Source organism: Alexandromys fortis, unplaced genomic scaffold, assembly GCF_014885135.2.
Source record: "Alexandromys fortis isolate MF-2015 unplaced genomic scaffold, M_Fortis_MF-2015_v1.1 scaffold_26, whole genome shotgun sequence".
In the NCBI taxonomy this organism is placed as follows: domain Eukaryota; kingdom Metazoa; phylum Chordata; class Mammalia; order Rodentia; family Cricetidae; genus Alexandromys; species Alexandromys fortis.
This window is the reverse complement of record NW_026067894.1, coordinates 979691-1006406: the sequence shown is the minus strand read 5'-3', so window position 1 is coordinate 1006406 and position 26716 is coordinate 979691. Positions and strand designations below refer to the sequence as shown.

The 26716-nt window shown below is 52.1% G+C and overlaps 1 protein-coding gene across 3 annotated transcripts in view; it reads right to left on the bottom strand.

The window, feature by feature from the left end:
- The window catches only part of Crocc (ciliary rootlet coiled-coil, rootletin), a 46030-nt gene that overhangs the window by 933 nt on the left and 18381 nt on the right, over positions 1–26716 (bottom strand). For all 3 annotated transcript variants that reach the window (XM_050156063.1, XM_050156079.1, XM_050156070.1), the window contains 24 exons: positions 26308–26507; positions 22892–23074; positions 20932–21076; positions 19912–20058; positions 19390–19620; positions 18533–18726; positions 18137–18264; positions 16987–17156; positions 14865–15044; positions 14205–14339; positions 13696–13839; positions 13089–13327; positions 12488–12647; positions 9831–9998; positions 8106–8454; positions 5033–5202; positions 4811–4931; positions 4420–4583; positions 3034–3249; positions 2468–2692; positions 1920–2069; positions 1440–1640; positions 1179–1310; positions 464–640 (listed from right to left, as the gene is read on the bottom strand). In XM_050156063.1, the coding sequence (XP_050012020.1) occupies positions 464–640; positions 1179–1310; positions 1440–1640; positions 1920–2069; positions 2468–2692; positions 3034–3249; positions 4420–4583; positions 4811–4931; positions 5033–5202; positions 8106–8454; positions 9831–9998; positions 12488–12647; positions 13089–13327; positions 13696–13839; positions 14205–14339; positions 14865–15044; positions 16987–17156; positions 18137–18264; positions 18533–18726; positions 19390–19620; positions 19912–20058; positions 20932–21076; positions 22892–23074; positions 26308–26507 (4329 nt within the window). The remainder of the gene's footprint in view (positions 1–463; positions 641–1178; positions 1311–1439; positions 1641–1919; positions 2070–2467; positions 2693–3033; positions 3250–4419; positions 4584–4810; positions 4932–5032; positions 5203–8105; positions 8455–9830; positions 9999–12487; positions 12648–13088; positions 13328–13695; positions 13840–14204; positions 14340–14864; positions 15045–16986; positions 17157–18136; positions 18265–18532; positions 18727–19389; positions 19621–19911; positions 20059–20931; positions 21077–22891; positions 23075–26307; positions 26508–26716) is intronic.

Genomic DNA, 26716 nt, shown 5'->3' with positions numbered 1-26716 from the left:
TGGGCTCTTACTATTATTTCTAGGATTTTTTTTTTTTTTTGGGTTTTTCAAGGCAGGGTTTCTCTGTGGCTTTGGAGCCTGTCCTGGAACTAGCTCTGTAGACCAGGCTGGTTTCGAACTCACAGAGATCCGCCTGCCTCTGCCTCCCGAGTGCTGGGATTAAAGGCCTGCGCCACCATCGCCCGGAAAGAGCCCCTCCTCCACTGGGATCCCAGGTTGCTGGCAGAGCCTAAAGCTGGAGCTGCTAAGGGAACCATGCTATGTAGGGAGAGGGTCTGATGGCTTGAGGCAGAGTGAGGCCTAGGCCAGGAGCTACTGAGACCAAGCAGTACCACCCCACCCATGCTGGTACCAGCACTGATCTACTTGGCCCTTTCCAAGTTATAAAGCTCACGAGCAGTCCTCTCTCCCCACCCCACACTTCCATCCCAGCTCCAGCTTCTCCCAGGGGAGGCCCTTGTACCTGCTCCTCCAGTCCTGATACTCTCTGGCGGTGGGCCCGCTCCCGTGCCTCCAGTGTGCGCTCTGTCTGTACTTGGGCACTGCGCAGGCGCTCAACCTCCTGTTGCAGCTCCAGTCGCTGCTCATCTGCCTCCAGCTGAACCGGATTGTGGTTCTGCTCCAGGGCTACCACCTGTGCCTACAGACAGGGGCTGCCAATCAGGGTTCTAACCCAATGTGCACACAGTGCACGGGCTTATCCCTAACAGTGTACCTTCCAATCCCAGGTCAGGGTCCCCAGTGAAGCCCACTCAGACAGGCATGCAAATACAAAAATACTCAAACAGTGTCTGGCCTACACACGCCCGGGAACAAAAGCAAGCCTATTTGTACAGAAGCACACATGGGCACAAAAGCACAGCAGCCTAACATCTGCACGTGTGAAAACATTTACATGGATTCACCCCACAGGCCACATGAGGTTCATGCTATACCGGTGAACAAGCTTCCATACATGCACAGCACAGTAATCACCACTGGCTTGAATGCCAATGAGCCTCAGTGTTTCTTCCCACCATGGGAAGTGTTTCTTCCCACCCAGCTCTATAGTCCAATGAGGACACCCTCCCAAAGGCTCTGGGCTCCTGTGCTGGCTCAGTCATAGGCCCCCCTAGGACATCTCGAACTCAGTATGGGAATGGCACTGGGGACTAGGCCAGGGGAGGGGGAGGGCTGACCTCCAACTGCTGGATCTGCTGTTGGGCCTCAGCCAGGTCCAGCTCAGTCCCTGTGAGTGTGCGGTCCAGGCGGCCCTTCTCTGCATTCAACCTCAGTGTGTCCTCATGGCTTCGAAGCTTCTCCCGCTCCACCTGGGTAGAAATGGACCAGAAGGGGCTCACAGGGGGTTCACAGGAGCCCCTGTAGAATAATCTGACATCAGCAGAAGCAGCACACTGAAGAGACACAAAACCTAGGGAGGCCCCAGCAGGGCAGGCCACCTTATCCAGTGTCTTCCTGAGAGCCACACGGTCCTTGTCGAGTCGCAGTGCTGACCGTTCCACCTCACGTTTCTCAGCTTCCAGCTGGGCCAGGGCTTGCTGCAGACTGCCCAGGCGTTCCTGCAGCAGCCGCCGCTCTTCCTGCAGCTTCTGGACAGAGCGCAGAGCTGTGGCCTCGCCTTCCTGCTGCTGTCGGACCACCTGCAGACAAGCCAGCAGTCCCTCATCCCACTGCATCTCAGGATGGCCATCTGAAACTCGGGAGCAAAGGTGCTGGCCCACTGTTCCCAACTGCAAGGCCCACGTAGGGAAACACCTGAGGCCAAATGGCTCTCTCTGGGTATAATGGGAGTGTGGGCCAGATGAACCATGGTTCTGCACAGGTGGCTGGGTCAATTGGGGTGAAGTTGAGTGGGTTCCCCACCCCATGCCAAGAACCACATGGGGCATCCCTATAGACAGAGGCCCTCCAGGCCTCACCTGCTGCAGCTGCTGCAGCTGGCCTTCAGCATCGCCTCGCTGCAGCTCCACGTTGGCTAGCTCGCCCCGCAAAGTCTGCACCTGCTCAGCCAGGGAGCTGCTTTGCCTTCGTGCTTCAGACAATGCCTGTCTGGCAGCATCCAGCCGTTCCTGGAGGACAGAGGCTGATGGTGCCAAGCCAGACTGCCAGCCTGTGCAAAAGGCTTCCCTTTGGGTGAAAAGCCTAAGTGGTCCGGCCTGTTGCCAGTCCTGTCCATGGACCTGTGCTGAAGGTGACACTCATATCCCAAACTGCACATAGGTCCCATACTAGCAGGTTTCTGCTCTCACTAGACAGCATCCCCCTCTAAGCCTCATGACTGGCTAGTTTTGTTGACCCCACTCCCACTTCAAGACCTATTCTCACTGGCTCCCCAGAATTCCTGACTGACAGCCCCACTGGCTATCACCTCCCTCCACACCTGCTGTTCTCGGCTAACTCTCTCACTGAACTCTTTCCTGATGGAAGAGAGAAATATGCCAGACCCTGGAAGCCTCCCACCCCAGACCTGGAGCACTTGGCGGTCATGTTCACAGGTACTCAAGGTCTTCTGTAGATGCAGATTCTTGTCCTGGGTGCTTGTGAGGCTGGCATTGCTCTGGGCCAGAGCATCTGTCAGGCTCTGCACCTTGCTCCGCAGGGTCCCCTCGCTCTCCTCCACCTTGGCCAGTGCCCCATTCAGCCTGTCCACTGTTAGCTGCAAGGTCCCTGCCTTCACCTCACTGTCTGCCACCTGCAGGAAGGTAGAAGAAGGTCAAGGGCTCCCTTTAAGCCATTGGGATCTCCACTAGGAGTGCTAACCAGCTCAGCTCCCCTTATCCATATCCCTGTTGGCTTGTTCTCTCACTGGCTCAGCCTGCTGTGGTCTGCCCTCACCCCACTGTGGGTTAACCACCCAGTCCAGAGTCACGGCAACCTAGCTATGTGACAGGCAAGGACACTGCCATTCTGAGAGTCTACTGTCCACCTTGAAACCTGATGGTGAAAACTTACTTCACAGAATTGGCAGTTGCACAATGCCTGAACAGAGCCTGGCACAGGGCATGCAGGTGACCAGGAGGGAGAAGGGCCCACCTGTCTCTGCAGGGAGTCGACCCGATCCTGGAGGGCCTGAGCATGGGCTTCCCGGTCACCCAGACCTAGGCGGCTGCGCTGCAGCTCGCCCTCGAGAGCTCGCCGCTGCAGCTCAAGCTTGACGGAGCGACTCTCGGAGGCGTCCAGCACCTCCTTCAGCCGCCGCTTGTCACTTTCCAGCTTCGCCTCGGTCGCCTTCATCTTGCTGACTTTCTCCTGTGGGTAACAAGGCTCAGCCCCATACCAGTCCACCTCTCCCCAAACCCCTCTGCACCACCAGGACACAGCAGGGTCAGCCTCAAGGACTGTATGACCTGGGACCAGCCTGTGACTGCTGGGGCCTCACTTTCCCCATTTGTTACAGACTGAGCAGCTATGAGGTGCCCAGAGCTGTCTTGTTCAAGCTGATTAACATGTTATATAACAAGATGCACCTTCCCCACTCTGGCTGTTTCATGTCTGTCCTGGGAGGATTGTTCCAGGGGTGCCGCTATCTGATCCCTGGGAGGGGGCTGCAGAATGTAGACACTGGACCCTCCCCTGCTCTACAAAAAGGCTTCCAGAAATGGCTGAAAGCACAAATGAAACCCGAGCTGAACCTGGCAGCTGCTCCTTAGAGCAGGGCACCGCTGCAGTTCTAATGGCTGCCTCTCCTCCCCTGTTCAGGACTCAGATGATGAAGGGGTTTGCAGAGTGGACACAGGGCAGGAAGAACTTGGGACCATTCGATACACAGGGCCCCAGAGCCAGTGGGTTCTGGGTGTCACTACAGCCTCCCTGCTCCAAGCTTCATCTCCAAGCCTCTCCCTGCCCTGTCTGGCCTGTACGGGAGAGTGGGCCCCCACTCTGGCTCCCACCCAGCTTTGTTCCTGGCCTCCTCCCAGGCCCCAGGGGCTTCTGGGCCCAAAGCCAGAGCTGAAGCTGCAGACACAACAATCCTGCTCCAGCTTGGTCCCAGACAGAGGTGGTAGAGGGTAACAGCAGCTGGGGAAAGGGCAGGAGGCTTCAGTTCAGAGGCTGGGCTGTCATCACCCAAGGCCTGGGCTTCCTGTCCCAGACACAGAGACATGTGGAAACCTACACATCAAACACTGCATCGCCATTCATGCAGATATTCAGAGACAGAGGCTCCAGCCTCAACGTGGCAATTACAGGTGACCCCCACCCAAAGGGCAACTGTTGGACAGCAGGCTGTTTCAGGCCAATTCTGAACTCCTCTGTCTGACTCAGGCCAAGCACTTCCCCCTGAAGCACATGAACACCCAACAGTGGACTAAAATTTGCCCAATGGAAAGAGCCACAGGCCACCCCTATAGGCTGTGTCTCAAGCAGAGGACCTCAGAGAACCCTGGGGCCTGCTCCCATGGGCCCTCCACTCCTGCCCACCTGGCTGGCCCGGAGCTCGCTCTCGGTGGCCTGCAGGCTCCTCTCCAGCACTGCCATCTGGTCCAGCGTGGCCCTGCATTCCCGCTTGCTACGTCGCACACTCTCTTCCTGCAGTGCCAGCTCTGCCTGGGCCCCGCTCAGTCGCCTGTCTGCACTGCGCCAGGCTGCGACCACCACCCAGTCCCATCAGTTTCATGCCCAGCCCAGCCCCTGAACCAGGCTGAGGTCCAACCTGTACCCCACCCTCTCCAAGCTCTGCCTGGACCATTAGAGGGTCTGTAGATTTGGGCCCCTTGGAGCTGCCCAGGGAAGGTAGGCCAGGACTGGACATAAAGAGCCACAGCCTCCCACCTCAGTTGCTAAAAACATAGAAGGGCAGAGGGGCCCTCACCTTCCTCACTCTCAGCTACCGCCTTCTGCAGCTGCTTGGCCCTTGAGGTTGCACGGTCTCTCTCTGCTTCCATCTCAGCCAGCTGTTGACTGAGGGTGCTGGTCTGGATCTTAAGTTCATCCTGTAGCCCCAACAGAGGAAAGTGGAAGACCCCAGCTCTAGCCACCACAGCTTTTCTCTTGGATCCCGGGTTCCCCTCCCAGCCATCTCCACCGGCCTCACCCGCTCCCGTTGGGTACTCCGAAGCTCTTGCAGAAAGTCTCGGAGGGCATCACGCACCACCTCTGGGTCTAAGTCTGAAGGTGCTGGGGAGGCAGTGGGCCCTGGAGATGGTGGCTGGGACTGAGGGCTATATTCCAAAGGACTGGGGCTGCTAAGACCATCCCCACTTCCTGGAAGGGAAGATATAGTCAAGGACATGGCAGCCAGGTTATCCTCCTGCCTAAAACCCCTTGCCAGATCTACTCATATTCCTCAACCAAGCACAGCTTCTTTATTTTTTTTAAATAAAGTAGTTCTTTTTATTTATCTTGAAATAGGTTCTATTATTATAGTTCGGGCTGTTCTAAAATTCACTACGTAGACCAAGCTGACCTTAAACTCACAGAGATCTGCCACCCCATTGCTGAGACTAAAAGCATGTGCCACCACACCTAGCTTATTTTTGTATTATGTATATGGGTGTTTTGCCTGCATGTATGTGTGTGCACCACAAGTGTGCCTGTGCCCATGGAGCCAGAAGAAGGCATTAGACTCCTGGAACTGGAATTAAGGACAGTTGAGACTTGTCCTGTGAGTGCTGGAAACTGAATTCAGGTCCTCTGCAACATCTTTCCCTCCCTGCTTCCCCCTACTTCTGGGATGCACTGGTCCCCACATCAGCCCTAATTCCTTTTCATTGATGTTTTGCTTTTTGTTTTGGACAAAATATATATTATTTGAAATGTGCCACTTTAATCTTTTTGCTCTAGAGGTACTATGGGTGAGCCCAGGGTCTTGGCCATGCTAGGTAAGCACCCTGCCACTAAGATCCACAAACTCCTCCTTTTTGAGGTAGGGACAGGGCTCACTATGTAGGCTGGACCTGACTCACAATCTTCCTGCCTCAGTCTTCTGAGTGTGAGGACTACAGGTATGCACCACCATGTCCAAGTTTATGCAGTACTAGGGATCAAACCCAGGCCTCTGAACATATTGGGCAAGTGCTATACCAACTGAGCCACGTTCCCACGCACCTTAACTATTTTTAAAGATATGATCTGGCGGGGAATTACATTTATGCTATTGTACACTGGTCACCTCAAATCTTTTTCAACAGTCCTGTATCTCCCCAAATTCCTCATGTTGAGCATGACTTTATTTGGAAACAGGTGGCCATCACACTGGAATGGTGACCCCAACCCCACTATTGCTATCCTTATAAAAAGGGGAAACACAGATACCATGTGACCACTAGAGTTGTGAAGCCATGTACACATCCCACCCAATACCTTCAGAGGGGGTGTGGCCCTCAGATTTCTAGCCTTTGAGACAAACACACGTTTCTGCTTGTTAAGCCTCCAAGCATGTCCCTAAACAATCTACCAGATGCATCAAATGCAGTGGAAAATATTTCTAACAGCCAGGCATGGTGGCATAAGCCTGTGGGCCTAGCATTTGGGAAGCTGAGACAGGAAGATGGCCCTGAGTACAAGGCCAGCTTAGGCTGCACAGTGAGTTCCAGGATAGCTTAGAGTGAGACCCCAGTCTAAAAACTGAGGCAAAACAACGCGATCACTGAACCTGTACTAAGCGTGTGCAGACTTTCCCCGTGAGTATTCTCCAAGGAGAATGTCCACATGTTTTTTTTTTAAAGATTTTTATTTTTATGTATACAGGGTTCTTCCTGCATGTATCCTTCCTACAGTACAGAAGAGGGCACCAGACCTCATTACAGATGGTTGTGAGCCACCATGTGGTTGCTGGGAATTGAACTCAGGACCTCTGGAAGAGTAGCCAGTGTTCTTTACCTGTGAGCCATCTCTCCAGCTGCCTGTCCACATGGTTTGTATGTGCATTAGCTATCACAGTGCTCCAGAGACTGAGGATGTCTAGGTAGCTGTGTGCAGGTTACACAAACACAGCAATTACACAAAGCAACCAAAAGCATCCTGGGATATGGGGAGACAGAGTCTGCATTCTTCCATGGCTACTGAAGGACCACAGTTCCTTCACAGAACAGTCCTGGCCAACTAAGATAACCAGACAGAAACTTATTTTTGAAGCACAGCTCTCACTGTCTCCTCTCTAGATCTAGGTAACCTTGAACCTGCTTGCTGAGTCTATGTTCTTGTCTGTGCTAGAACTCACTGATGTTTGCCTTCCTATGCCTGCCTTACTCAATGAGTAGAATGTTTCAAAGCTGACCTGCATTCTGGCATACGTAAGAGTACTATTCCTTTTAATGGCTGAACGCTACTCCACAGGATGGATATACCACATTTCTGTTACTAGTCATGTTGATAGATACTTGGGACGTCACTGCCATTTGGCTATTATGAATAAGGTTACAACAGACTTTGCTATAGAAGTGCCTACCACATGCCTGTTTGTAGTACCACATGTACTGAGGAGCAGGAATGCTGGATCTCCTGTCAATAACAATTCTATTCTCAGCTGGGCAGTGGTGGCGCACGCCTTTAATCCCAGCACTCAGGAAGCAGAAACAGGTGGATATCTGTGAGTTCGAGGCCAGCCTGGTCTACAGAGCAAGTTCCAGGACAGGCTCCAAAGCTACAGAGAAACCCTGTCCCAGAAAAACGCCTTTAATCCCAGCACTCAGGAAGCAGAAACAGGTGGATATCTGTGAGTTCGAGGCCAGCCTGGTCTACAGAGCAAGTTCCAGGACAGGCTCCAAAGCTACAGAGAAACCCTGTCCCAGAAAAAAAAAAAAAAAAAAAAAAAAAAAGAGGGAGGCTTGGGAGGGTGGTGAGATGGCTCAGTAGTTAAGAACACCTACTCTTGCAGGGAACCTGGATTTGATTCCCAGCACCTACATGGCAGTTCACAAACATATGTTAACTCCAGCTTCAGGGGATCTAATTCTCTCTTCTGGCCTCCTCCAGCACCAGGCAAGCTCGTAATGCACATACAGATATGCAGACACTCTCACAAACACATAAAATAAAACAAAGACGATGGGGTTCAAAGATTCAGAAAAGGCAAAGGAACCTTAAGAATCCCTCCTTAACAAAGTTACCCAGGAGCCCAGAGTAGCCACGGGGTGTCGCCCTCCAAGGAGTGTGGCTTCACTCACCTCCCGCAGGTGCTTCCCGCGCTGGGGACTTGGACACTCGGCCCAGGCCCAGACCCCGACGCAGGGCAGAGCGCAGACCACCCAGCTGGGCCTCTGCCACCCGCCGCTGTGACTCCACGCGGGCAAGCTCGGCCTCCAGGCCCTGCGCCCGGCCCTCAGCTGCGCTCAACCGCAGCCCCAGCTCAGAGGTCTCAGCCCGCACTGCCTCCAGCCTCAGCTCCAGGCCCCGGGCCACATCCAGCTGCCTCTTCTCGGTGCCACGCGCCTCCTCCAGGGAGCCCAGCAGGCCTCGCTCACGCGCCCGGAACTCAGCCTCTTGCTCCTGCAGCTTCCTCTGGGATCCCTGGAGCTGGGGCAGAGGTGAGGCCAGGAGACCAGTCACAAGGCAGCCCCCAGTCCCCACTTGGTGCTTGCCACCTGTGCCTTTAGTGGCCCCCACTCTGTCAGGAGGGAAAGAACATCCGTGGAGGGAGGGGTAATTTGAATTTGCTTTTTTGTCCTTGCTGTTCGTGTGTAATGTGCAGCTGGAACGTGCACATAGTGCCAGGCAGAAATTACTTTCCCAAAGACCCCAAGCTGCTCTAAGAGTCACGGTTCTTCCACCAATGATGAGACTGTGGGGCAGCCATGATAAACCAAGTCTGGGCAGGTCACCCAAAGGAAGTTCTTTACTTCCAACCATTACCACTTGCCAGAGCAGAACTCAGCCATCAATAAATCTAATAAGAGGCCTGAGTCTCAGTAGTTTACCCTGAGGCAATGCCTGGTTGCAGGAGGAACCACAAACTAAGATTACCCAACCTCCACCCAAGAACAGACCATTCAAAGGAAATGTCTGGCATTCCAACCGCTGTAGATAGGAACACCCGCCAAAACACACTCACCAGGATACCCGTAGACAAATGTCAGCCAATAAGGGGTCCTAAACCTCAGAGACCCCTCACCCCCACCTTTACTACTATAAAACCCTATTCTAATTGAGCTCGTGGCTCTCTGTTTATTCCAGTATGTTGGATGTGCAGAGAGACAACATTTGCAAACTTGATTAAAATAAAGGCTCTTTGCTTTTACATACGGGTCTCCTCGTAGGCTTTTGTGGGGACTTCACGGATTTGGGCATAACAAAACAAAGAGACAGGGACAGAGAAGTTAAGTGATTTGTCCAAGGCCACACAGGGAGAAGCCATCCATTACAGACTTGCAACACACAGAAAGATGCCCTCTGGTAAAGAGAAGGGGCCACCTCTGACAGTGGTTAGTTCATAGGAAAGCCCCTCCACAGAGCACTAGGACACCAGGCCCTGCACCAGCCCCTCCTCTACAGGACACCAGGTACTGCACCAGCCCTTCCTCTCACCCCATCTTCCCTGGGTGTAAATGAGCACTTTGAAACACAGAGAGAGTGTCTAAGTCAAAGTCACACAGAAGATCTGGTGGCTGTGTGACATTGGGCAGATGTCTTGACCTTTCTGAGCCTGCATGGTTCTCCTAGTGAAATGGGGTTTCCATTACCTGCCTCATGAGCAGGCTGTGGGAAATCAACTTTCCATGACCTTTTGGTGTCTGCACACATTAGGCCTACAGATTCTTTTCTTTTGCTTGTTAGTATTAATACAACTGAGGGAGGGTCCCAAAGTAGTAGGCTCGGCACACTCCTCTGCAGGAAAGACACAGGCAGACAGTAGCCCACCCTCCCCTGGCCAACCCACCCCCCTGCCCAGTTACCTCCTGCTTCAAGGCCTCCAGGCTGCTCTCACGTTTTAGCAACTTCTGCCGCAAGCCCAGAACCTCTCGCCGGCTCTCCTTCTCTGCCCGCTCACCCAGGGTCAAGCGGCTCTGCAGGTCTGCCAGCTCCCGGCCCAGCCTGGCATTGTCACTGTCCAGCACCTTCATCTGTGAACCAGAGCACACAGGGAGGTCAGCTGGGCCCTACAGTTCTGCCCAGTCCTGGCCCAGGAGGCTCTCGGGATAGACTGACCTAGGACGTAGGCCTCAACTTTAATATTCCGAGTCCATAGGGGCTCACTGAACTCAGCTCATGCCAGGCGCCTCGCCCCAGTGGCTTGTATGTCACTTGATGGGGGTTGGATTTGAGGGTGACAGCAGGGAAGAGGCTGACATCCAACCAAGCTAGCAACCACAGCTGGGAACCACAACACCCAAGGTCTCTGTAAACCAGAGTGCTTCTTGTTCTAAGCACTTACACCAACTGAATTTACCGTCAATTGTCCCTGTACGTTTAGCCCTGATTTCACTGAAGAGAAGACAGGCCAGAGCACGGAATGACTAGCCTACTACACAGCCCACAAGCAGCAGACTGGTATATGATCTCAGGCAAGGGGAACATTCTAAGCCTGTTTCTTCCCAGGAGCAGGTGGGGCAAGGACCACCCATCCCACAGGACTAGAGTAGGCCTGACCATCAGCGTTCAGCATGCTCCCCACAGAGCCACTTGGCTGCTGACTTGAGGAGCTTGGAGGCACTGAGGTGAGCTGGCATTATATCTTAGAGAGTCGGTCTTTAGCTATGACAGGACGTCTCCACTGCAGCCATCAAGAATGTTTCCTATTCCCCTTAAGGGGGAAAGCTTGACATTCCAGTGCGCTGGCCATGCCCTGCAGACAGCAGACACTTGATCTGTGCTTGCTGGTGATGGGGTAGGGATCTAGTCCGAGTCAACACCCTATAGCCTGCAGACAAGTTCAGCCACCTCCTGCTTCTACTAAGGCAAGGACAGCTCTTCCATTTTCAAACAACAGAAAATGGCTCAAAATTAAAACACAATGAAACAAAACCACAGAGGAAAACAGTGTTTCCTGACACGTGATAATTAGACGAGGCTCAATCTGTGTTCACAAAGGTTGACTGGAGCACACCCCGTGTTCATGTTCCAGCAGAGGACGCGTGTGTGTGTGCACATCTCCCATCTTGTACTGGAGAGCAAACACAGGCTTTGGGCGTGTGGGGCAAGCACCCTGCCACAGAAATACACATCCAACCTCTTATGGATATTTTCATTTTTAAAAAATTTTATACTGGGTACGGTGGCACACACCTTTAATGCCAGCACTCGGGAAGCAGAGACGGACAGATCTCTGAGTTTGAGGCCAACCTGGTCTATAAAGCAAGTTCCAGGACAGCTAAGGTTGTTATACAGAGAAACCCTGTCTTGGAAAAAAAAATATTTTTCACTTATTTATTTTTATATGTATAAATGCTTTGCCCCTGTATGTCTGTTTGTGTACCATATATCCCTGTGGAGGCCAAGAAGAGGGGACTAGATTTACAGATAGTTATGAGCTGCCATGCAGGTGATGGGAATCGAACCCAGGTCTTCTGCAAGAACAGTCTGTGCTCTTAACTGCTGAGCCACCTCTCCAGGACCTACTTTTATTTCTTGGCAGTACAGGGCAGTGAACACAGAACTTCACGCTTCTGGCGAGCATTCTCACTGAGTTAGTAATTTATAGCCTTGCTATTTTTACCTTTTATTTTGAACAGGGCCTCAGTAAGTCAAGACTGTCCTTGAACAGACCTTGCAGCCCAGGCAGGCCTTGAACCCGTGCCCCTCTGGCCTCAGTCTCCACAGTAGCTGGGAAGTTGCGGCTGCTTTCTTACAGCAATAAGTAAAGAGGGTGGAAGCAGAGCCCCGTGGCCTGTAAAAGTGGAAGCACGCAGCAGCTCTCGGCTCAATGTAGTCTGCTAGCCGGGCCTGCTTCCCTGGAGCTAATCCTTTACTGCTCAGGTTCCTCTTGAACTGGACAAGATGCTGGGCCTCCCTGTGGGGATGTCTGAGTCTGAATGGCACAGGGCACACAGCGTCTCCACAGTTCACAGGTAGAAGGCCCCTGAAAGCCCTTCTGCTCTACAGCAGCTTCCTCTGAACTAAAACTCTCTCTGTGAGGGAGGGGAGGCTCCTGAGACCCAGGAGGTAAACACAGCCTTTCAGGAGGGGATGGAAATCTGAAAAATACTCAAAAGCCCATCCCCAGCCTTACAGATGCATAAACAACCAATGAGGGAGGAGATTCCCTGTCCAGCCTTCAGGAGTAGCTGCCTGTGTCATGGTTGGTGTTTATGTGACGTGGCCAGTTTTGCATCATCCCTGCTCCTGTAAGTGACCCCTCACCCACACTCCTGCAACTACTATAAAAATTCACTGGTTCATCAAGTTGGACTTTGGGGCAACCATTACTTTGGTCTGTTGTGCGTTCTCTTCTGGGGTGAGTAGGGGTATGTTCCCTCACAAAACCCCATCCATGAATGGCAAGATCAGGTGAAAGGCTTGTTACAGCCCAGGCCTTGATTTTACAGTGGACCTAGTCTCCTGAGATGGCCGCTGCTGGCCAGAGCATGTGGAAGGGCAGGAGCCAGGACCATACCTGTCGCCTAAGCTCCTGCAGCTCTCTGCGAGCCTCCAGCCTGGACCGCTCCACCTCCTGCAGCGAGGCCCGCAGTTCTCCAGCCTCCTTGCCTATGGATACTCGAGCCTCCTCCAGGAGAGCCAGCTTCTGTTCCTTGTCTTCATTGGCAAGCTTCAGGCTGGAGAGAACAGAAGGTAGAGGCTGAGTCCTGGGACAGTCATCTGCATCTCGATGCACAAGGCTCTCCCCTGGCTCCCAGTGGGTCTGGCCCCATCTTGCCACAGGGTAACCTAAGCGCTGCCTGCCCACGTGGCTGCCCTTGCACTGACCCAGCACAGCTGGGGGAAAGCCCTTGGCAGGGAGAGGGACATGAGGGAATCCAGGAGGGAGCTTAGTTTCCAAGGTTATTGACACAGGTGAAGCCTAAGAGTGACCCAACCCTCTCTGCTGTCACCTGTTCATTTTCTGCGACAGACAAGCCACCGAAGTGACACTAGTCTGTGCTTACATACATACCAACACTCACCATGTATATGGTTCCCTGAGCCATGGTTCAGTTGGGTTCTTAACTGCTAGAGGATTGGGTGTGGTCAGCAAGGCCGCCCTCTGCACCTCTCACCTGATGCGCTCGCTCTCAGCCTTCTTCACGGCAGTCCTCAGCTCCTCGTTGGAGCGCCGCAGGGCCTCACGCTCCTTGGTACCCTCACTCAGACTGCGCCGCAGCTCACTGGCCTCCTGGCGCTGGGCCTCACAGCCCTCCTGGCTGTCCCGAACCTTGCGCTGAGCCTCCAGCAGCTCTCGCCGCAGCCCATCACGGGTGTCCTCCAGTAGGCGTAGCTGACTCCTCAGCTCTTCTGCCTGTGGGTCCAGAATGAGGTCAGGACCCCCCAGACTAAGGCCCTGGCAGGAACAGGCTTATATGCCACTCCCTTCCCTGGCTAGGGGATATCACAGTCCCAACACTGCCCCATTAATCTGAGGTGGGTGGCTGATCTCAGTTATGGTATGGGACAAGGAACACTGGACTCAGCAGCAGTACATGAACCTGAAAACAGTCCCCATTAGGGCTGTCCAGTGAATGAGTCCCCCAACCCCCGTCTGCAAACACCAGGTGCTTAATAAATGTCTACTGCCTTCTATTTGGGTTAGCCACTGTCTGTCCTCACTGCAGGACTCAAGGGATCAGCCCCAGCACTCCACATGCAGCCAGGACAGTGTCAGCTCACCTCTCGTATGCTGGACTCCCGCTGCCTGCCCAGGTTCCCAGTCTGCTCCTGGAGTTCTTTCACCTGCTGGGCATGGGCCGCAGTGGCCTCCTCCAGCTGGGCCCGGAGGTCTCGAAGCTCAGATGTGAGGGCGTTCACTGTGTTCTGAGGCAGTCAGGATCCTCACACTTAGTCCTGATGTGGCCCCAACCCCACTGCACTGCCCTATCCCTCTGGCTAAAATGCAGCCCCTCCTTGGGGGCCACCACAGCTTGATCATTCTTCAGTTGTGTGGAGGGAGGGGGAATGAGGGAGTAAGGGGAAGGTGTGATCTTTAAGCTGGCCTCTCTACACTTGTGGTCTCACCAGGGTGGAGTTATTGGCTACTTCCTTCAGCTGGGTCTTGAAGGAAGGGCTGGACCTTCCCCACAACCTGGAAGCATCCCCAAGACAAGACCAGGCCTTCCCACAGATGGGCCCCTCCAGGCAAGCTGCTTTCCCCTTGGATAAAGGCCTGGATGTCTACCTACCCGGTCCTGCTCCTGTCGGCTCTGGGCATCTCGCTTCTGACGTTCCATCTCCAGAGAGATGGCAGCCAGACTGTGCCGGGTTCCCATCAACTTCTCAGACAGTGCTGTCTTCTCGGATTCCTTCAGGGACAAGGCCTAGGCAGAGGCAGGGAAGACAAGGCTTAGTGGGTGGCTAGTTCTTTCTCTTAGCCTCCCACTGGTGTTCAGTAGCAGCACTGGCCCAGGAAGTGAACATGATCTACAGAAAAACTAATGCCTCAGCTACTCCAGGGCAAAGACTTTCGGGATTCCCATGTTACAGAAGAGAAAACAATGGCTCAGTGAGAATGTCACTTGCCAGGGTGACACAGCAGACAGCTGCAGTCTGCCATGCTCTATTACCTTACGGAAATCAAGAATTAACTATGGGAAGGGTCAGCAAGCACCTGTGGGCACCCTCCACAGGCATGCAGCCTGAGGCAAGCGAAGAGAGAAGAATGTGAGGCAGCTTGTCTCGTGTCTACTGTCACTGCCACTGTGTGCTAGGCCTCCAATTCGCCTGCCCTGCAGGTGAGAAAACTAAGGCCCAGGAAGAAACTGGCTGATTCCTGGGCTCCAGCTGTTGTGTGGGGACTTGCTGGACAGAGCCAGGAGAGCCGCAGAAGCCACTCAGACTCAAACCTGCTGCTTCTCGCTCTCGGCCAGGAGCAGGCCTTCATCCCGCTCCTGCTGCAGCGCGGCGATCTCCTCACTCAGTTCCTCCTTCTCTGCCTCCATCCGTGCCAGCAGCTCCTCCCGCTCCTGCTGCAGCTGGCCCTGCAGCTGAGTCCGCTCTGCCTGCAGTTCCCGCCATGCAGCCTCCTGAGGGCCAGAGCCAGGCCGTGTGACACGCAAGGAAGAGCCCAGGAAGCCCCTTGCATACTTCAGGTCAGAAAAAGGCCCAAGTACTCCCCCACCCCTACCCCCAGCTAAGAGGCAGGATGGGTGACCAAGTCACATCAGGTCTTTGAATGCAGCAAGGAGGCACAGCAACCTGGGCTGGGGATAAGAACGCTCCCTGGTGAAGACGAAGCAGCAGCCATCCAGACAGAAGAGAACTAGGCCAGAGTGTAGCCTGGAGGCTTTGAGGGAAGAACAGGCTGGAACCTCAGGAATCCTCAGGGACATGGTAACAATGGGTCAAAGCCATAGGCACAGTCACTGGGTTACACCAGGACAATAGGGACCCTCAGCCCCAAGGTGGCAAAGTCAATCTGAATTTTATTTTATTTTTTTTTAAATATTTATTTATTTATTATGTGTACAGCATTTCTTCCATATGTGCCTGCAAGCCAGAAGGGGGCACCAGGTCTCATTATAGATGGCTGTGAGCCACCATATGGTTGCTGGGAATTGAACTCAGGACCTCTGGAAGAGCAGTCAGTGCTCTTAACCACTGAGCCATCTCTCCAGCCCTGAATTTTATTTTTTAAACTTTCTTTTAGATTTATTTATTTTCTGTGTATGGGTGTTTTGTCTGCATGATGTCTATGTACCCTGTGCATTCCTGATGCCTCTAAAGGTTAGATGATGGCGCTGGGTTCCCTGGAACTGAAGTTACAGAGAAGTTAGGGATGATTGTGAGCTGTCATGTGGGTGCTAGGAACTTAACCTAGAAGAGCAGCAAGTGCTGGACCCTCTCTCCCACTCTGTGCAAGCGGCTAGAGGGTTGTGCAGAGTAGGGCTGCTTACAAGAGTGGCAGAGCTCCAGGGACCAGACTGGCAGAGAAGCTGGAGAGAAGACAGACTTGGGAGCACTGATGAGGTCAAGACAGACAGGACCAGGGATCAGAGCATGGCTCCCTGAACATGGTACAGTCCATGACAAAGAACAGCTTTCTCCGGGTGTTCTGTTCCCTAGAACTTTCTGAAGGATAGTAGGTGAGACCTTCTTCAGGAGATACCCTGACACCTACAGACCATATGCGGTAATTTCTACCTTAATTGAAGGAGGTTCAGGGGGCATCTCATACCACTGCCCTGCAAGTAGAAGATGAAATATGAAACTGTTGGAGGCAGCCCTGACCAGGCTCAGTTTCTAGAGGCCCCTGTCCTGCGGACAACTCTGGAGAGCACCCCAAAAACAGGAATTGACAGGAAATTTACTAAGTAATGGTCACTAGGCTAACTCCTTTACATACAAGACCCCATAGCAATCTATCCCCACTACTATGGGTGGAAAACTGAAGGAACAAAATCTTAAACAGCATCAGTGGAGTGAAACCAAGATCAGACACAGACTCAGGAAATGTAAGCATAGAATCAGTGTTCAAGTGACTTCCTTGGCATGCCCTGCCTTGTCATTCTTGAACTTTAGCAAATGAATGTAGCTTTTTACTGTATATTTTGTTTTGAGACAAGGTCTCACCATATAGCCCTGGCTGTTCTGGAACTATGTTGACCAGGCTAGCCTCAAACTCTCAAAGATCTGCCTGCTTCTGCCTTCTCAATGATAGTATTAAAGGTATGTACCACCACAACCAGCCTCTTTCTGCTATATACTATACTGACCTTGTTTTGGTATGGTTGTGGGTTTCCATCAGGTTCACTACAATTGGAGTTAATTTGGGGTCTGGAACTCTACATATCTGATAAGGACAACTTACTCCTACAGATCTTCCCAGCTGTCCCCAGGACTTCTATGGCAGACATGAAGTCCTGTTACACAGATGTAGAGACGGAGGCAGAGCAAGACAGCTGCCTCCCCAGAGCTCAGAGACAGTAAAGCTCAGAGTCCTGCCTACTCCTCCCCAGCTGACCAAACCTTCTCACGCTGGAGTCTCTCAAGGTCTTCCTCGTGAGCTGCTCGCTGCTCCCGCAGAGAGGCCTGGGCCTCCCGCTCAGCCTGCACCAGCTTCTGGGTCATCAGCTCTTTGTCCAAGGCTGCTTTCTCTTCGGTGGCTGTAACCTGCTGCCGCAGGCCTGCCAGCTCCCCTGCACAAGGATAGCAGGAAGACAGGGCTGAGTCACAATCTTCCTCTGGGACAAGAGACTCGGGCCAGATGAGCCACATGGGTAAAACTAGAGGGAAGAGAGCTTGCCTGGCACCTACATTGGGTTTCTTGGAAAAGTGGCTCACCCCCTCTGGATACCAGTTTCCCACTTGCCGTATGGGCTCACTGGCTCTGTTCCCCTCATATACAAGGGGTAAAATGCCCAATGAGAAGTGCTACATAGAGGGGAAGGCTATCAAAACTGCAGTGACACCCATTATTGGCATGCTTGCTGGGTCATGCAGCTGGTAATATTCCATACATCCCAGCATGTTACTGCATTTAAATGATGTGCCTTGTTATTTAAATGACAGCCTCATCCTTGTCAAAGACGATGCTCCAAGACCAGAAACCATGCAAAGCTGTCTAGCTTTATGGAGTGTCTCCATCAGTGGCAATGCCAGCACCTCATGGAGGGGTCTCGAGTGGAAGGTGTGTCCCACCTGGTCAGCACGTGCACTGCCCTCCTCGGGTCTGTCTGAGTCAGGAAAGTCAATTCCCACGACCCAAGCGGGTACTTAGCTAGCTGAGCTTTACATTCGCTGAGCTGGAAGGATTTAATTTAGAGAGTGGGGAGCATGTAGGCACCATGGGCTGGGGCCATGGGGCTGATTCATGGAAGCAGCTGATGGTTCTATAGGGACCTTAGAACTCTCCAGCCTCCCTGATGACGAAGACACAGCAGCCACAGTTGGCTGAGTCAGGCACTTTGCCAAGGCCTTCCTTCACGAGCTCCTTCACCTCATCTTGGCAACAGGTTAGGCAGGTGGGTATTCCCCCTCCTTACCTCTGATGTCAGAGGAACCTACAGCTCAGAGAAGGAAGGGCTTGTTCAGGGACCCAGGTCTGCCACACACCTCACCGAGGACTCCTAACCTCTGGTATGGAGCCAGATATTCCCCAGGACCCAGACCCTTGTACCTGTCAGGGTTTCCTTGGCCAGCAGCAGGGCTTGACTGTCAGCTTCTAACTGCTCCCGGCGGGCTTCGAGCTGAGCCAGCTGCTTCTGCACGTCAAACAGGCTGCTCTCCAGGGCTTCCTTCTCCAAGCTGTAGCACACATTCCCCCAGGCCTTGGGACTCAGCCTCCCTGCCCCAGGACTGTGGGCCTCAGGGTATAGCCAGTATGGGCCAAATGCCAGTCTACCTGCCCAGCTAGAACCCAGGCTCCCCCAGGAAGACTGCACCTGAGCTAGGCTGCGTTGGTAAGCGTGGCTCCTAAGTAACTGCTCCTCTGGGTTAACCCCAGGGCAGGGCTGGTCAGGAAGTGTCCCCAGGGGTGCCCCCTGCTGGGAGTTGGGCAAAGCCCATGCGTTACCGTAGTCTAAGGGCCTCCTCTGACAGGGTCCGGCCCTCACGCTCTGCTGCTGCCAGCTGCACAGCCAGGCCAGCCCGCTCCTTGGCCAGTGCCTCCTTCTCCCGGGTTGTGCGCTCCAGTGCTTCCACCTGCCGCTGTGACTCCCGCAGGGCCTGCTCCAGCTCCTGGTCCCGTCCACTCAGCTGCCGGGAGAGCTGGCCAATCCAGGGATAGTGAGCCCTGGCTGGTTCACTGTGCAGCACTTTAGTGTCAGGGTCTAGTCCAGTGCTGGCCCAGCAGCAGAAGACTAAGGGGTTGAGCACAGACTCTATACTGGTGTGCTGTGTGTGCCCAGGGCAAACCCTAGCCTTGTCTACACCTGCAAATGCACACATGTGAAAAAACAAGGGCCCTCATCACTCACTCTGCCCTGTGCCCAAAACTTTCTAAGAAGCTGAACACAGCAAGGCAAGGAAAGCAGCTGTGCAAGCTGCAGGGAAGAGCTAGAGCTGCACCTTCCTCACAGGACCCCTGGACCCCAGAACACAGGCTGCATCACAGGCCCCGGAGGCCTGGAGCCCTAAGCTGCCTTCCAGCCATGTGGCTCCAGTTCCCGGAATCTCTACTTTCTTCATATGACAGATCTTCACCATGCACAGTTCATAGCCAGCACATCCTCTAAGTGACAGAATCTTAGCCTCAGAGACAAATGGGATGGCAGAGACATGTAGGATACAGTTCAAGGCCCTTAGCTAGAAGAGATGAGGTGCATATACACCCAGAGGCAAGCACCGAAGCCTATGGCTTATGGCTTATCCCAGAATAGCACACGAGTGGCCAGGAACCCTACCCACACATGTGATTGGGGCTCAGCCCACCTGGGTCAACTGCTCTTGCAGATGACTGCGTTCACTGCGCAATGCAAGGAGCTGCTGCTCCAGCGCCTCCCGGACCTGCTCAGCGGCACAGAGAGAGCCCTCCAGGCCCTGCCGCTCCACCTCCTGCTCCAGTCTCAGCTGCTCCAATCGTTCCTGCTCCTCTAGAGCCAATGTAGTAGCATGTTCTGCCTGCTGCTGTTGGCCCAGGAGTGCCGCCTTTTCTTCCTCTAGCTGTAGAATATGGATAAAGGTCTGGGGGAGGAAGGGAACCGTCCCACGACCAGGGATACCCCTCCATTCCCACCAATGGTCACAGCCAGCCCAGGGAAGGCTCCCTAAGCTGAAGGAAGAATGTCCACAGTGTGGAATACAAAGCACCAAAATACAGCAGGGCCCTCCATGATGCATAAAACAGACAAAGAAAGACAAACAGGATGAGAGGTGGATAGCAGGACAGACAGGTAGGGTATAGGAGCCCCAGCATGCTTGACAGAGGAGACAGGTGACTGGTTCGCAGTATACCTGGGCCATGAGGCGGTTTAACTCCAGCTTGTCCTGGGCGAGGCTCTCATTGAGGGCACTCAATTTGGACAGGGAGTCTCGCAGGGAGGCCTCCTCTGCCCTCAGCTTGGTCAGGGAAAGCTCTAGCTGTGCACGGCCAGCCTCGGCCTACGGTGGGAACAGGGAAGCAGATGTCAGGGAGAAATCCAGGGAAGCAGACGCTGACAAACTGGGTCGGGGCCAAGGCGGCAGGGTTGAGAGGAGTCAGGTAATCCCATCAAAGAAGGCCACAGACTGGGACACTGTCTGAAAGACACCTCATACCCTAGAGCCGCTCAAGGAAGGACCATAAGGCAGAGCCAGAGGTCAGAAGAGACTACAGCTGCAGCCTAGGGGCCATCATGTAGAGCCTAGGCCACCAGAAGTGGGTCAAGCACCTTCTGAGGACTCTTAGGACAATGGCCCCAACTTCCTCAGTCCCAGGACCCATCTCCACAGAAAGGTCCAGGTGACCCTAAACTTCAGGCTCCAGTCCCAAAAGTCCCTGAAGAAGAGGGATTTATGGCCTGGGTCAAAAGTCAGTCTGTGGAGGTAGGGAGATGGCTCAGTGGGTAAACGTTTGCTGCTCAAGCATAAGGACATGAGTTCAAATCCCCAGAATCCACGTACAAGCTGTATGCCTAAGTTAACAAGTATAATGCCAGCATTCCTACAACATGATGGGGGAAAGGCAGGAGAGTCCCCAGAAGTTCAAGATCCAGCTAGTGTACAAAGCAGGGAACAATGATGGGCCATAAATAAGGTGGAAGGCATGGATGGACACCAAGGCTATCCTGACTTCCAGGCCAACTGCCACAGCACACACTTGCATCCCACCACACACACGGCATGGGATGTCTGTGGATTTAAAACACAGTAACAAATAAATAGATAAAAAATAAAAGGTCAGTCTGATTCAGTGACATGCTCAGACAGTGGCCAGAGAGAGGTCAATCTGCGGCCAGTGGACAAATCCTGAGTTGTGTAGCTGGCTGGACTCACCTTGGTCAGTGCCTCGGCCACCTCTGCCTTCTCTGTCTGCAGCACATCCCTCTGCAATATGGCGCTGTTTAGTGCCTCCCGCACCTCCACCAGCTCCTTAGCCAGTCCTGAGCGCTTCACTTCCAGCTGCTCCAGCTGCCTGTGGCTGTGGGACAGAGGACTGTTATAGAATATTCCTTTACACTGTATGAAGATGTGCCACTGTGGTTGGTTTAATAAAAAGCTGTCTACAAGAGCTAGTTCCAGGACAGGCACCAAAGCTACAGAGAAACCCTGTCTCGAAAAAACCAAAATAAATAAATAAATAAATAAAAGCTAAATGGTCAATAGTTAGGCAGAAGGTATAGCAGGGACTTCTGGACAGAGAGAGCTCTGGGAAGAAGAAAGGCAGAGTCACCAGTCAGATGAGGAATAACCAGGAAGAGCAAAATGGAGACGAGTTAGAGCAAGCACATGGAAGAATGTAGACAAAACAATATGGGTTACAGCACTCGGGATGCAGAGACAAGAGGATCTCTGTGAGTTCAAGGCCAGCCTGGTCTACAGAACAAGTTCCAGGACAGGCTCCAAAAACTTAAAAAATATATATGGGTTAAGTTACAAGACCTAGTTAAAAACAAGCCTAAGCTAAGGTTGAGCTTTCATAATTAATTAATAATGTCTCCATGTCACTTTTTAAATTTTTATTTTACGTGCATTGGTGTTTTTCCTGTGTGCATGTCTTTACGAGGGTGTCAGAACCCCTGGAAGAAGAGCTACAGACAGTTTTGAGCTGCCATGTGGGTGCTAGGAATTGAACCTGGGTCCTCTGGAAGAGTAGTCAGTGCTCTTAACTGCTCAGTCATCTCTCCACCCCCTCTGTGAGCTAGCGGTCCAAAAAGAAAAGTCCACCTACATATGGCATCTGGCCACATAGATCCACATAAGGTGTGAGAAAACTTAAAAAAGTTCAGAACCATAGAGACAAATGTGTCTTCCTGGCACATCTTCCTGGTGATCAAAGTCTCCGGGGTAAGCTCGGCAGCATACAGACTGCCAAGCTCCAGTGCCATGCACTAAACTACACTTCAGCTGTATAGTTTAAGATTTGTCTCACACCATCAGAATATACTGCAGATGCTTAGTAAAGTCACGTCCAGACACAGAAAACCTCTAAGAGGTAGTGTTTTAAAGTGTGCTTAGATGCTGAAGAAAGAAAATGGGTATAGATAGTAATAGAAAAAAGTTTATAAATAATAAAGTCTTTTAAAATATAAGGATTATTATAACAGAGACTTGACCCTTATATGGTGTTTTGCTAATTCTGCATTTTTGAATGCTAATGAACAGAGAGTGACAGCTGCTAAGAGACACTGGGTTGTGGAAGGGACTGCTGAATTAAGCCACCCTAGATACTTTAGGAAAGCCTTAACTTTAAAATGGAAGTCAGAAAATGTATTGTTTTGGGGAAGAGGTTATGCTTTTGTTTCCACAGGAAACGAAAGACTGTACTGGCTACATAAAATAAACCTAGAAAACTACAAGGCAGATGACTTATATTTTACCTGCTCAAGAATAAAACAAAAAATCACCTTTGCCTGGCTTGTATATAATACCCAATCCATATACTTGTGTTAATATAGATATGTATGTTACCTTTGAAAGTTTGTGTGTTTTCAGAGCAGGGGGACCAGACATCAATGAAAACAGGTGGCCCAGGTGATCCAGTCTCTCAGAATGCCTGTCACAGTTTCCTCAGAATTCTACATCCAGAACAGCTTGCTGGCTGAGATGGTCCAGCCTCACAGACTACTCCAGCCCGAGATTTTCCTATCACACCGAGACTGGACAACAGCTAGCTCTCCCTGGATTGGGGCCTCTAAAGATGATGTCATCCCCAGACAACAGCAAGCAGTCTAGAGAATATGATGCGCACATTCCCAAGAGGTGCACTGAAGGACCTCGGTGAGCAGAAACCCACCTGCGCTCCAGTTCTCTGCGGGCCCGGGCCCCCTCCTGCACTGTGTCTTCTTGCTTGTCCTCCAGCTGGGTATGCTGGCGCCTCAGGTCCTCCTGGGCAGCCTGAAGCTTTTCCAGCTCCTGGCGTAGCTCCTCGGCCTGCTGCTGAGTCACCTGCAGGTTGTGGGCCAGGCTGCCCTTCTCCCTGTAGGACACACAAGGAGAGGAGAGGGCATTTTGAGGCTGCTGTCTGCCAGAGAAGATGGTTGAACTGACTACTCCGACTACAGCCTGTCCTCCAGGACACTGCCTCCAGGAAGCCTCCCCTGATGCTTCTCACAGCAGACTCATCTCACACCACCTGGCATTGAGAATGGCTCTCTCCCCAGTTTGCAGACCTAGAGGCCAGAGGAACGGGGAAAGACGCTGCTGTCAGCTGCAAGTACTCTAGCAAGTGGGAGAGGCCAGAACAGGCTCCTGGGACACACAGGCACCTCAGATACCAGTTCTCAGCTGCGTGGCCAGGAACACCCACCATCTATCACCCTCTAAACAGAACTGATCTGTCTGGATCCCAGAGCTTCACACTGCACAGAGCAGAAGTATGTACACACAGGAAGGAAGGAGCCACTGAGAATGTCTTCCCCAACTCCAGTGGTCCTGTGCTGGGGGCTGGACCTTGTCAGACTGGGGGCTCCCTTGTCAGCTGGGGCCTAGAGATCAGGCTAAGAGGTACCTACCTCTTTTATTTTTTTAAAGATTTATTTATTAATTATATATACAGTGTTCTGTTTGCATGCATGCTGTAGGCCAGAAGAGGGCACCAGATCTCATTACAGATGGTTTTGAGCCACCATGTGGTTGCTGGGAATTGAACTCAGGACCTCTAGAAGAGCAGCCAGTGCTCTTAACCTCTGAGCCATCTCTCCAGCTGCTACTCACTTCTTTACTACAGAGTGGCAACCCCAAATATACTAAATACCAAAGTGAAAACAGCTTGTGGCATGATATTAAGACAGGGGGCTGGAGAGATGGCTCAGAGGCTAAGAGCACTGACTGCTCTTCCAGAGGTCCTGAGTTCAATTCCCAGCAACCTCTTGGTGGTTCACAACCATCTACAAAGAGATCCAATGCCCTCTTGTGGCATGAATGCAAACATACAGGCAGAACACTATATATGATAAATAATAATAAATAAGTAATAAATAAAGACAGCAGAATGTTGCAGGCAGTGATGACGCATGTCTTTAATCCCGGCATTTGGGAGCAGTGACAGGCAGATCTCTGAGAGCTTTGACTACAGAAGGAGTTCTAGGACAGGCTCCAAAGTTACAGAGAAACCTGTCTCGAAAAACCAAAAAAAATAAAAAATAAAAATAAAAAAAACCACGGCAGAATGCAAAATGGGTTTCTCACCAAAGATATTACCATTTAAAAGGCCCAGTTTCTTCCCACAAAAGGAGGCCAAAGGCCTGGCCCCAGATAAGCCACTGTCACCTCCACCCACACTCAGAGTTGAGTCTAGAAAGTCTTTCACCAGCTGTATGAGGACAGCTCTGACGGATTCACATGAATTTGAGGTACCATGGGTGCAGCACTTGCCACACATCCTGGAACACAGTAGGTATACAAATGCACACATGCACACCTACTGTGCTTCCATATTGCCAGGACTATGGAAGGCAAAAGCAGAACTCAGGGTTAAGATGAGCAGGTAAGGCAGGCGGGAGTGAGGGTGGGAGTTGGGGGATCACACTTTGAGTTTACCTTTTCTCTCTCTCTTTCTGTTTTGTTTTTGTTTTCCTAGATAGGGTATTTCTGTATAGCTCTGGAACTCGCTTAGCAGGTCAGGCTGGTCTTACTATGTGGCCCCTGCTGGTTTGGAACTATTATATAGCCTAGGATGACCTCATACTTGGGACAATCTTCCTGCCTCAGTGTCCTAAGTGCTGGACTGCAGATGTGAGCTACCAGTCCTTGCTTGTCTTAGACACTTGGTGTTTGTTTGTTTGTTTAAGACAGGTTTCACTACGTAACCCTGGCTGGCCTGGAGCTTCCTACATAGACCCGGCTGGCCTAAAACTCACAGAGATCTGCCTGCCTCTGCCTCCAGAATATAGGAATTAAAGGTATCCACCACCGTGCCTAGCTTTGGTGTTTTTATTTAGAAAAAGAAAATGAAAAAGCAACAACACCAAAAATATATAAGAAAGTAAGTAAAACCCAAAATCTACCAGGTAGCCAAGAGGAGGATAACGTGTGTCTCTTTAAAAGAAATTTTATAATATCTTTAATTTTGTTGTTGTTCTGTGTGTGGAGGTGTGTGTGTAACAAGACACATGAATGGAGATGAGAGGATAACATTCCTGAATCAGTTCTTTTGAGTACATCCCACTGTTGCAGAGGACCAGTTTGGTTCTCAGCATTCACCCTGGGTAGCTCATAGTCACCTCAAACTCCAGATCCACAGGGATCTAGCTGGCAGCTCTGGTTTCTAGGAGAGCACATACCCACATACAACTCATCACCACCATCATCATCATCATCATTTTTAAAGTCTCGGGACTGGAGAAATGGCTCAGAGGTTAAGAGCACTGGTTGCTCTTCCAGAGGTCCTGAGTTCAATTCCCAGCAACCACATGGTGGCTCACAACCATCTGTACTGAGATATGGTGCCCTCTTCTGGCATGCAGGCATACATACAGAATACTAAGAATACTGTATGCATAATAAATAAATAAATCTAAAAAAAAATCTGAATAAAAAAAGTCTCTACCAGGGCTGGGCATAGTGGTGCACACCTTTAATCCCAGCACTAGGGAGGCAGGGGCAGGCAGATCTCTGGAATTTTCAAGGACAGTCTGGTCTACTTTGGGAGGTCCAGGCCAGGGAGGGCTACCTAGTGAGATCCTGTCTCAAAAACAAACAAACAAACAAGTCTCTAAGAAAAGCAGGAACACATCCGCAATCCAGCACTTAGGACACTGAGGCCGGAGGACTGCCCCAAGTGTGAGGTCAGCTCAGGCTATATAGCAGCTCTAGGCGCCAACCAGGGCTGCCTAGTGAAGCTCTGTCTCAAAAATATAAAACTCAGATAAATAATAAAAAAAATAAACAACAAAAAACTGCTTTTAGTTTGGCTGGGATGTAGCTCAGTGATAGAGTACTTCCCTGACATGCACCGGGCTTGGGTTCATTCCCAGCAGGAGGCAACTAACCAACAGGAAACAGTTCAGAAGAGCACTGAGAGCAGAATTCTAGAATGTTCTATAGCCACATGTGACAATGGGGGTACTTGAAATGTGGCTAGAATAACAAGAACTGACTTTTTACTTCCTTGAAAACTCAATTTTTTTCACCTGGACGGTGGGGAGGAACCCTCTAGCTGAAAGGCCTGGCTAGCTAGACCCAAGCCTCCCTGGCCGGGAGGCCCCGCACCTGCTCAGGAGCTCGTTGGCACTGCGCAGGCGCTGGGCCTCGCGCAGTGCATCCTCTTGGGCCTGGGCTGTGACTGCTGTCTGGTCCTGCAGGCGCTGCAGCTGCTCCTCCAGGCCCCTCCGCTCTCCCTCGCTGTCACTGAGCTGCTTGCGCACGGTGCCCAGTAGCTCCTGGCTGGCTTCATAGCGCCCACGCATATCCTGGAGTATGGGGGTGACAGGGTCTGGAGGAACCCATTCACTCCCTCCTAACAGCTCCATAGCGTTGGACGTGTCTGAGGCAGCATAGGGGATGCCTCCACTGTGCCCTCCCCTCTCTGCCAACGGGGCAACTCCAACTAGCGCCCCCAGGGTCAGACAAGGGAAACTGTCCCTTAGATACTGACCCCACCCACAAAGGCCCAGGCCCC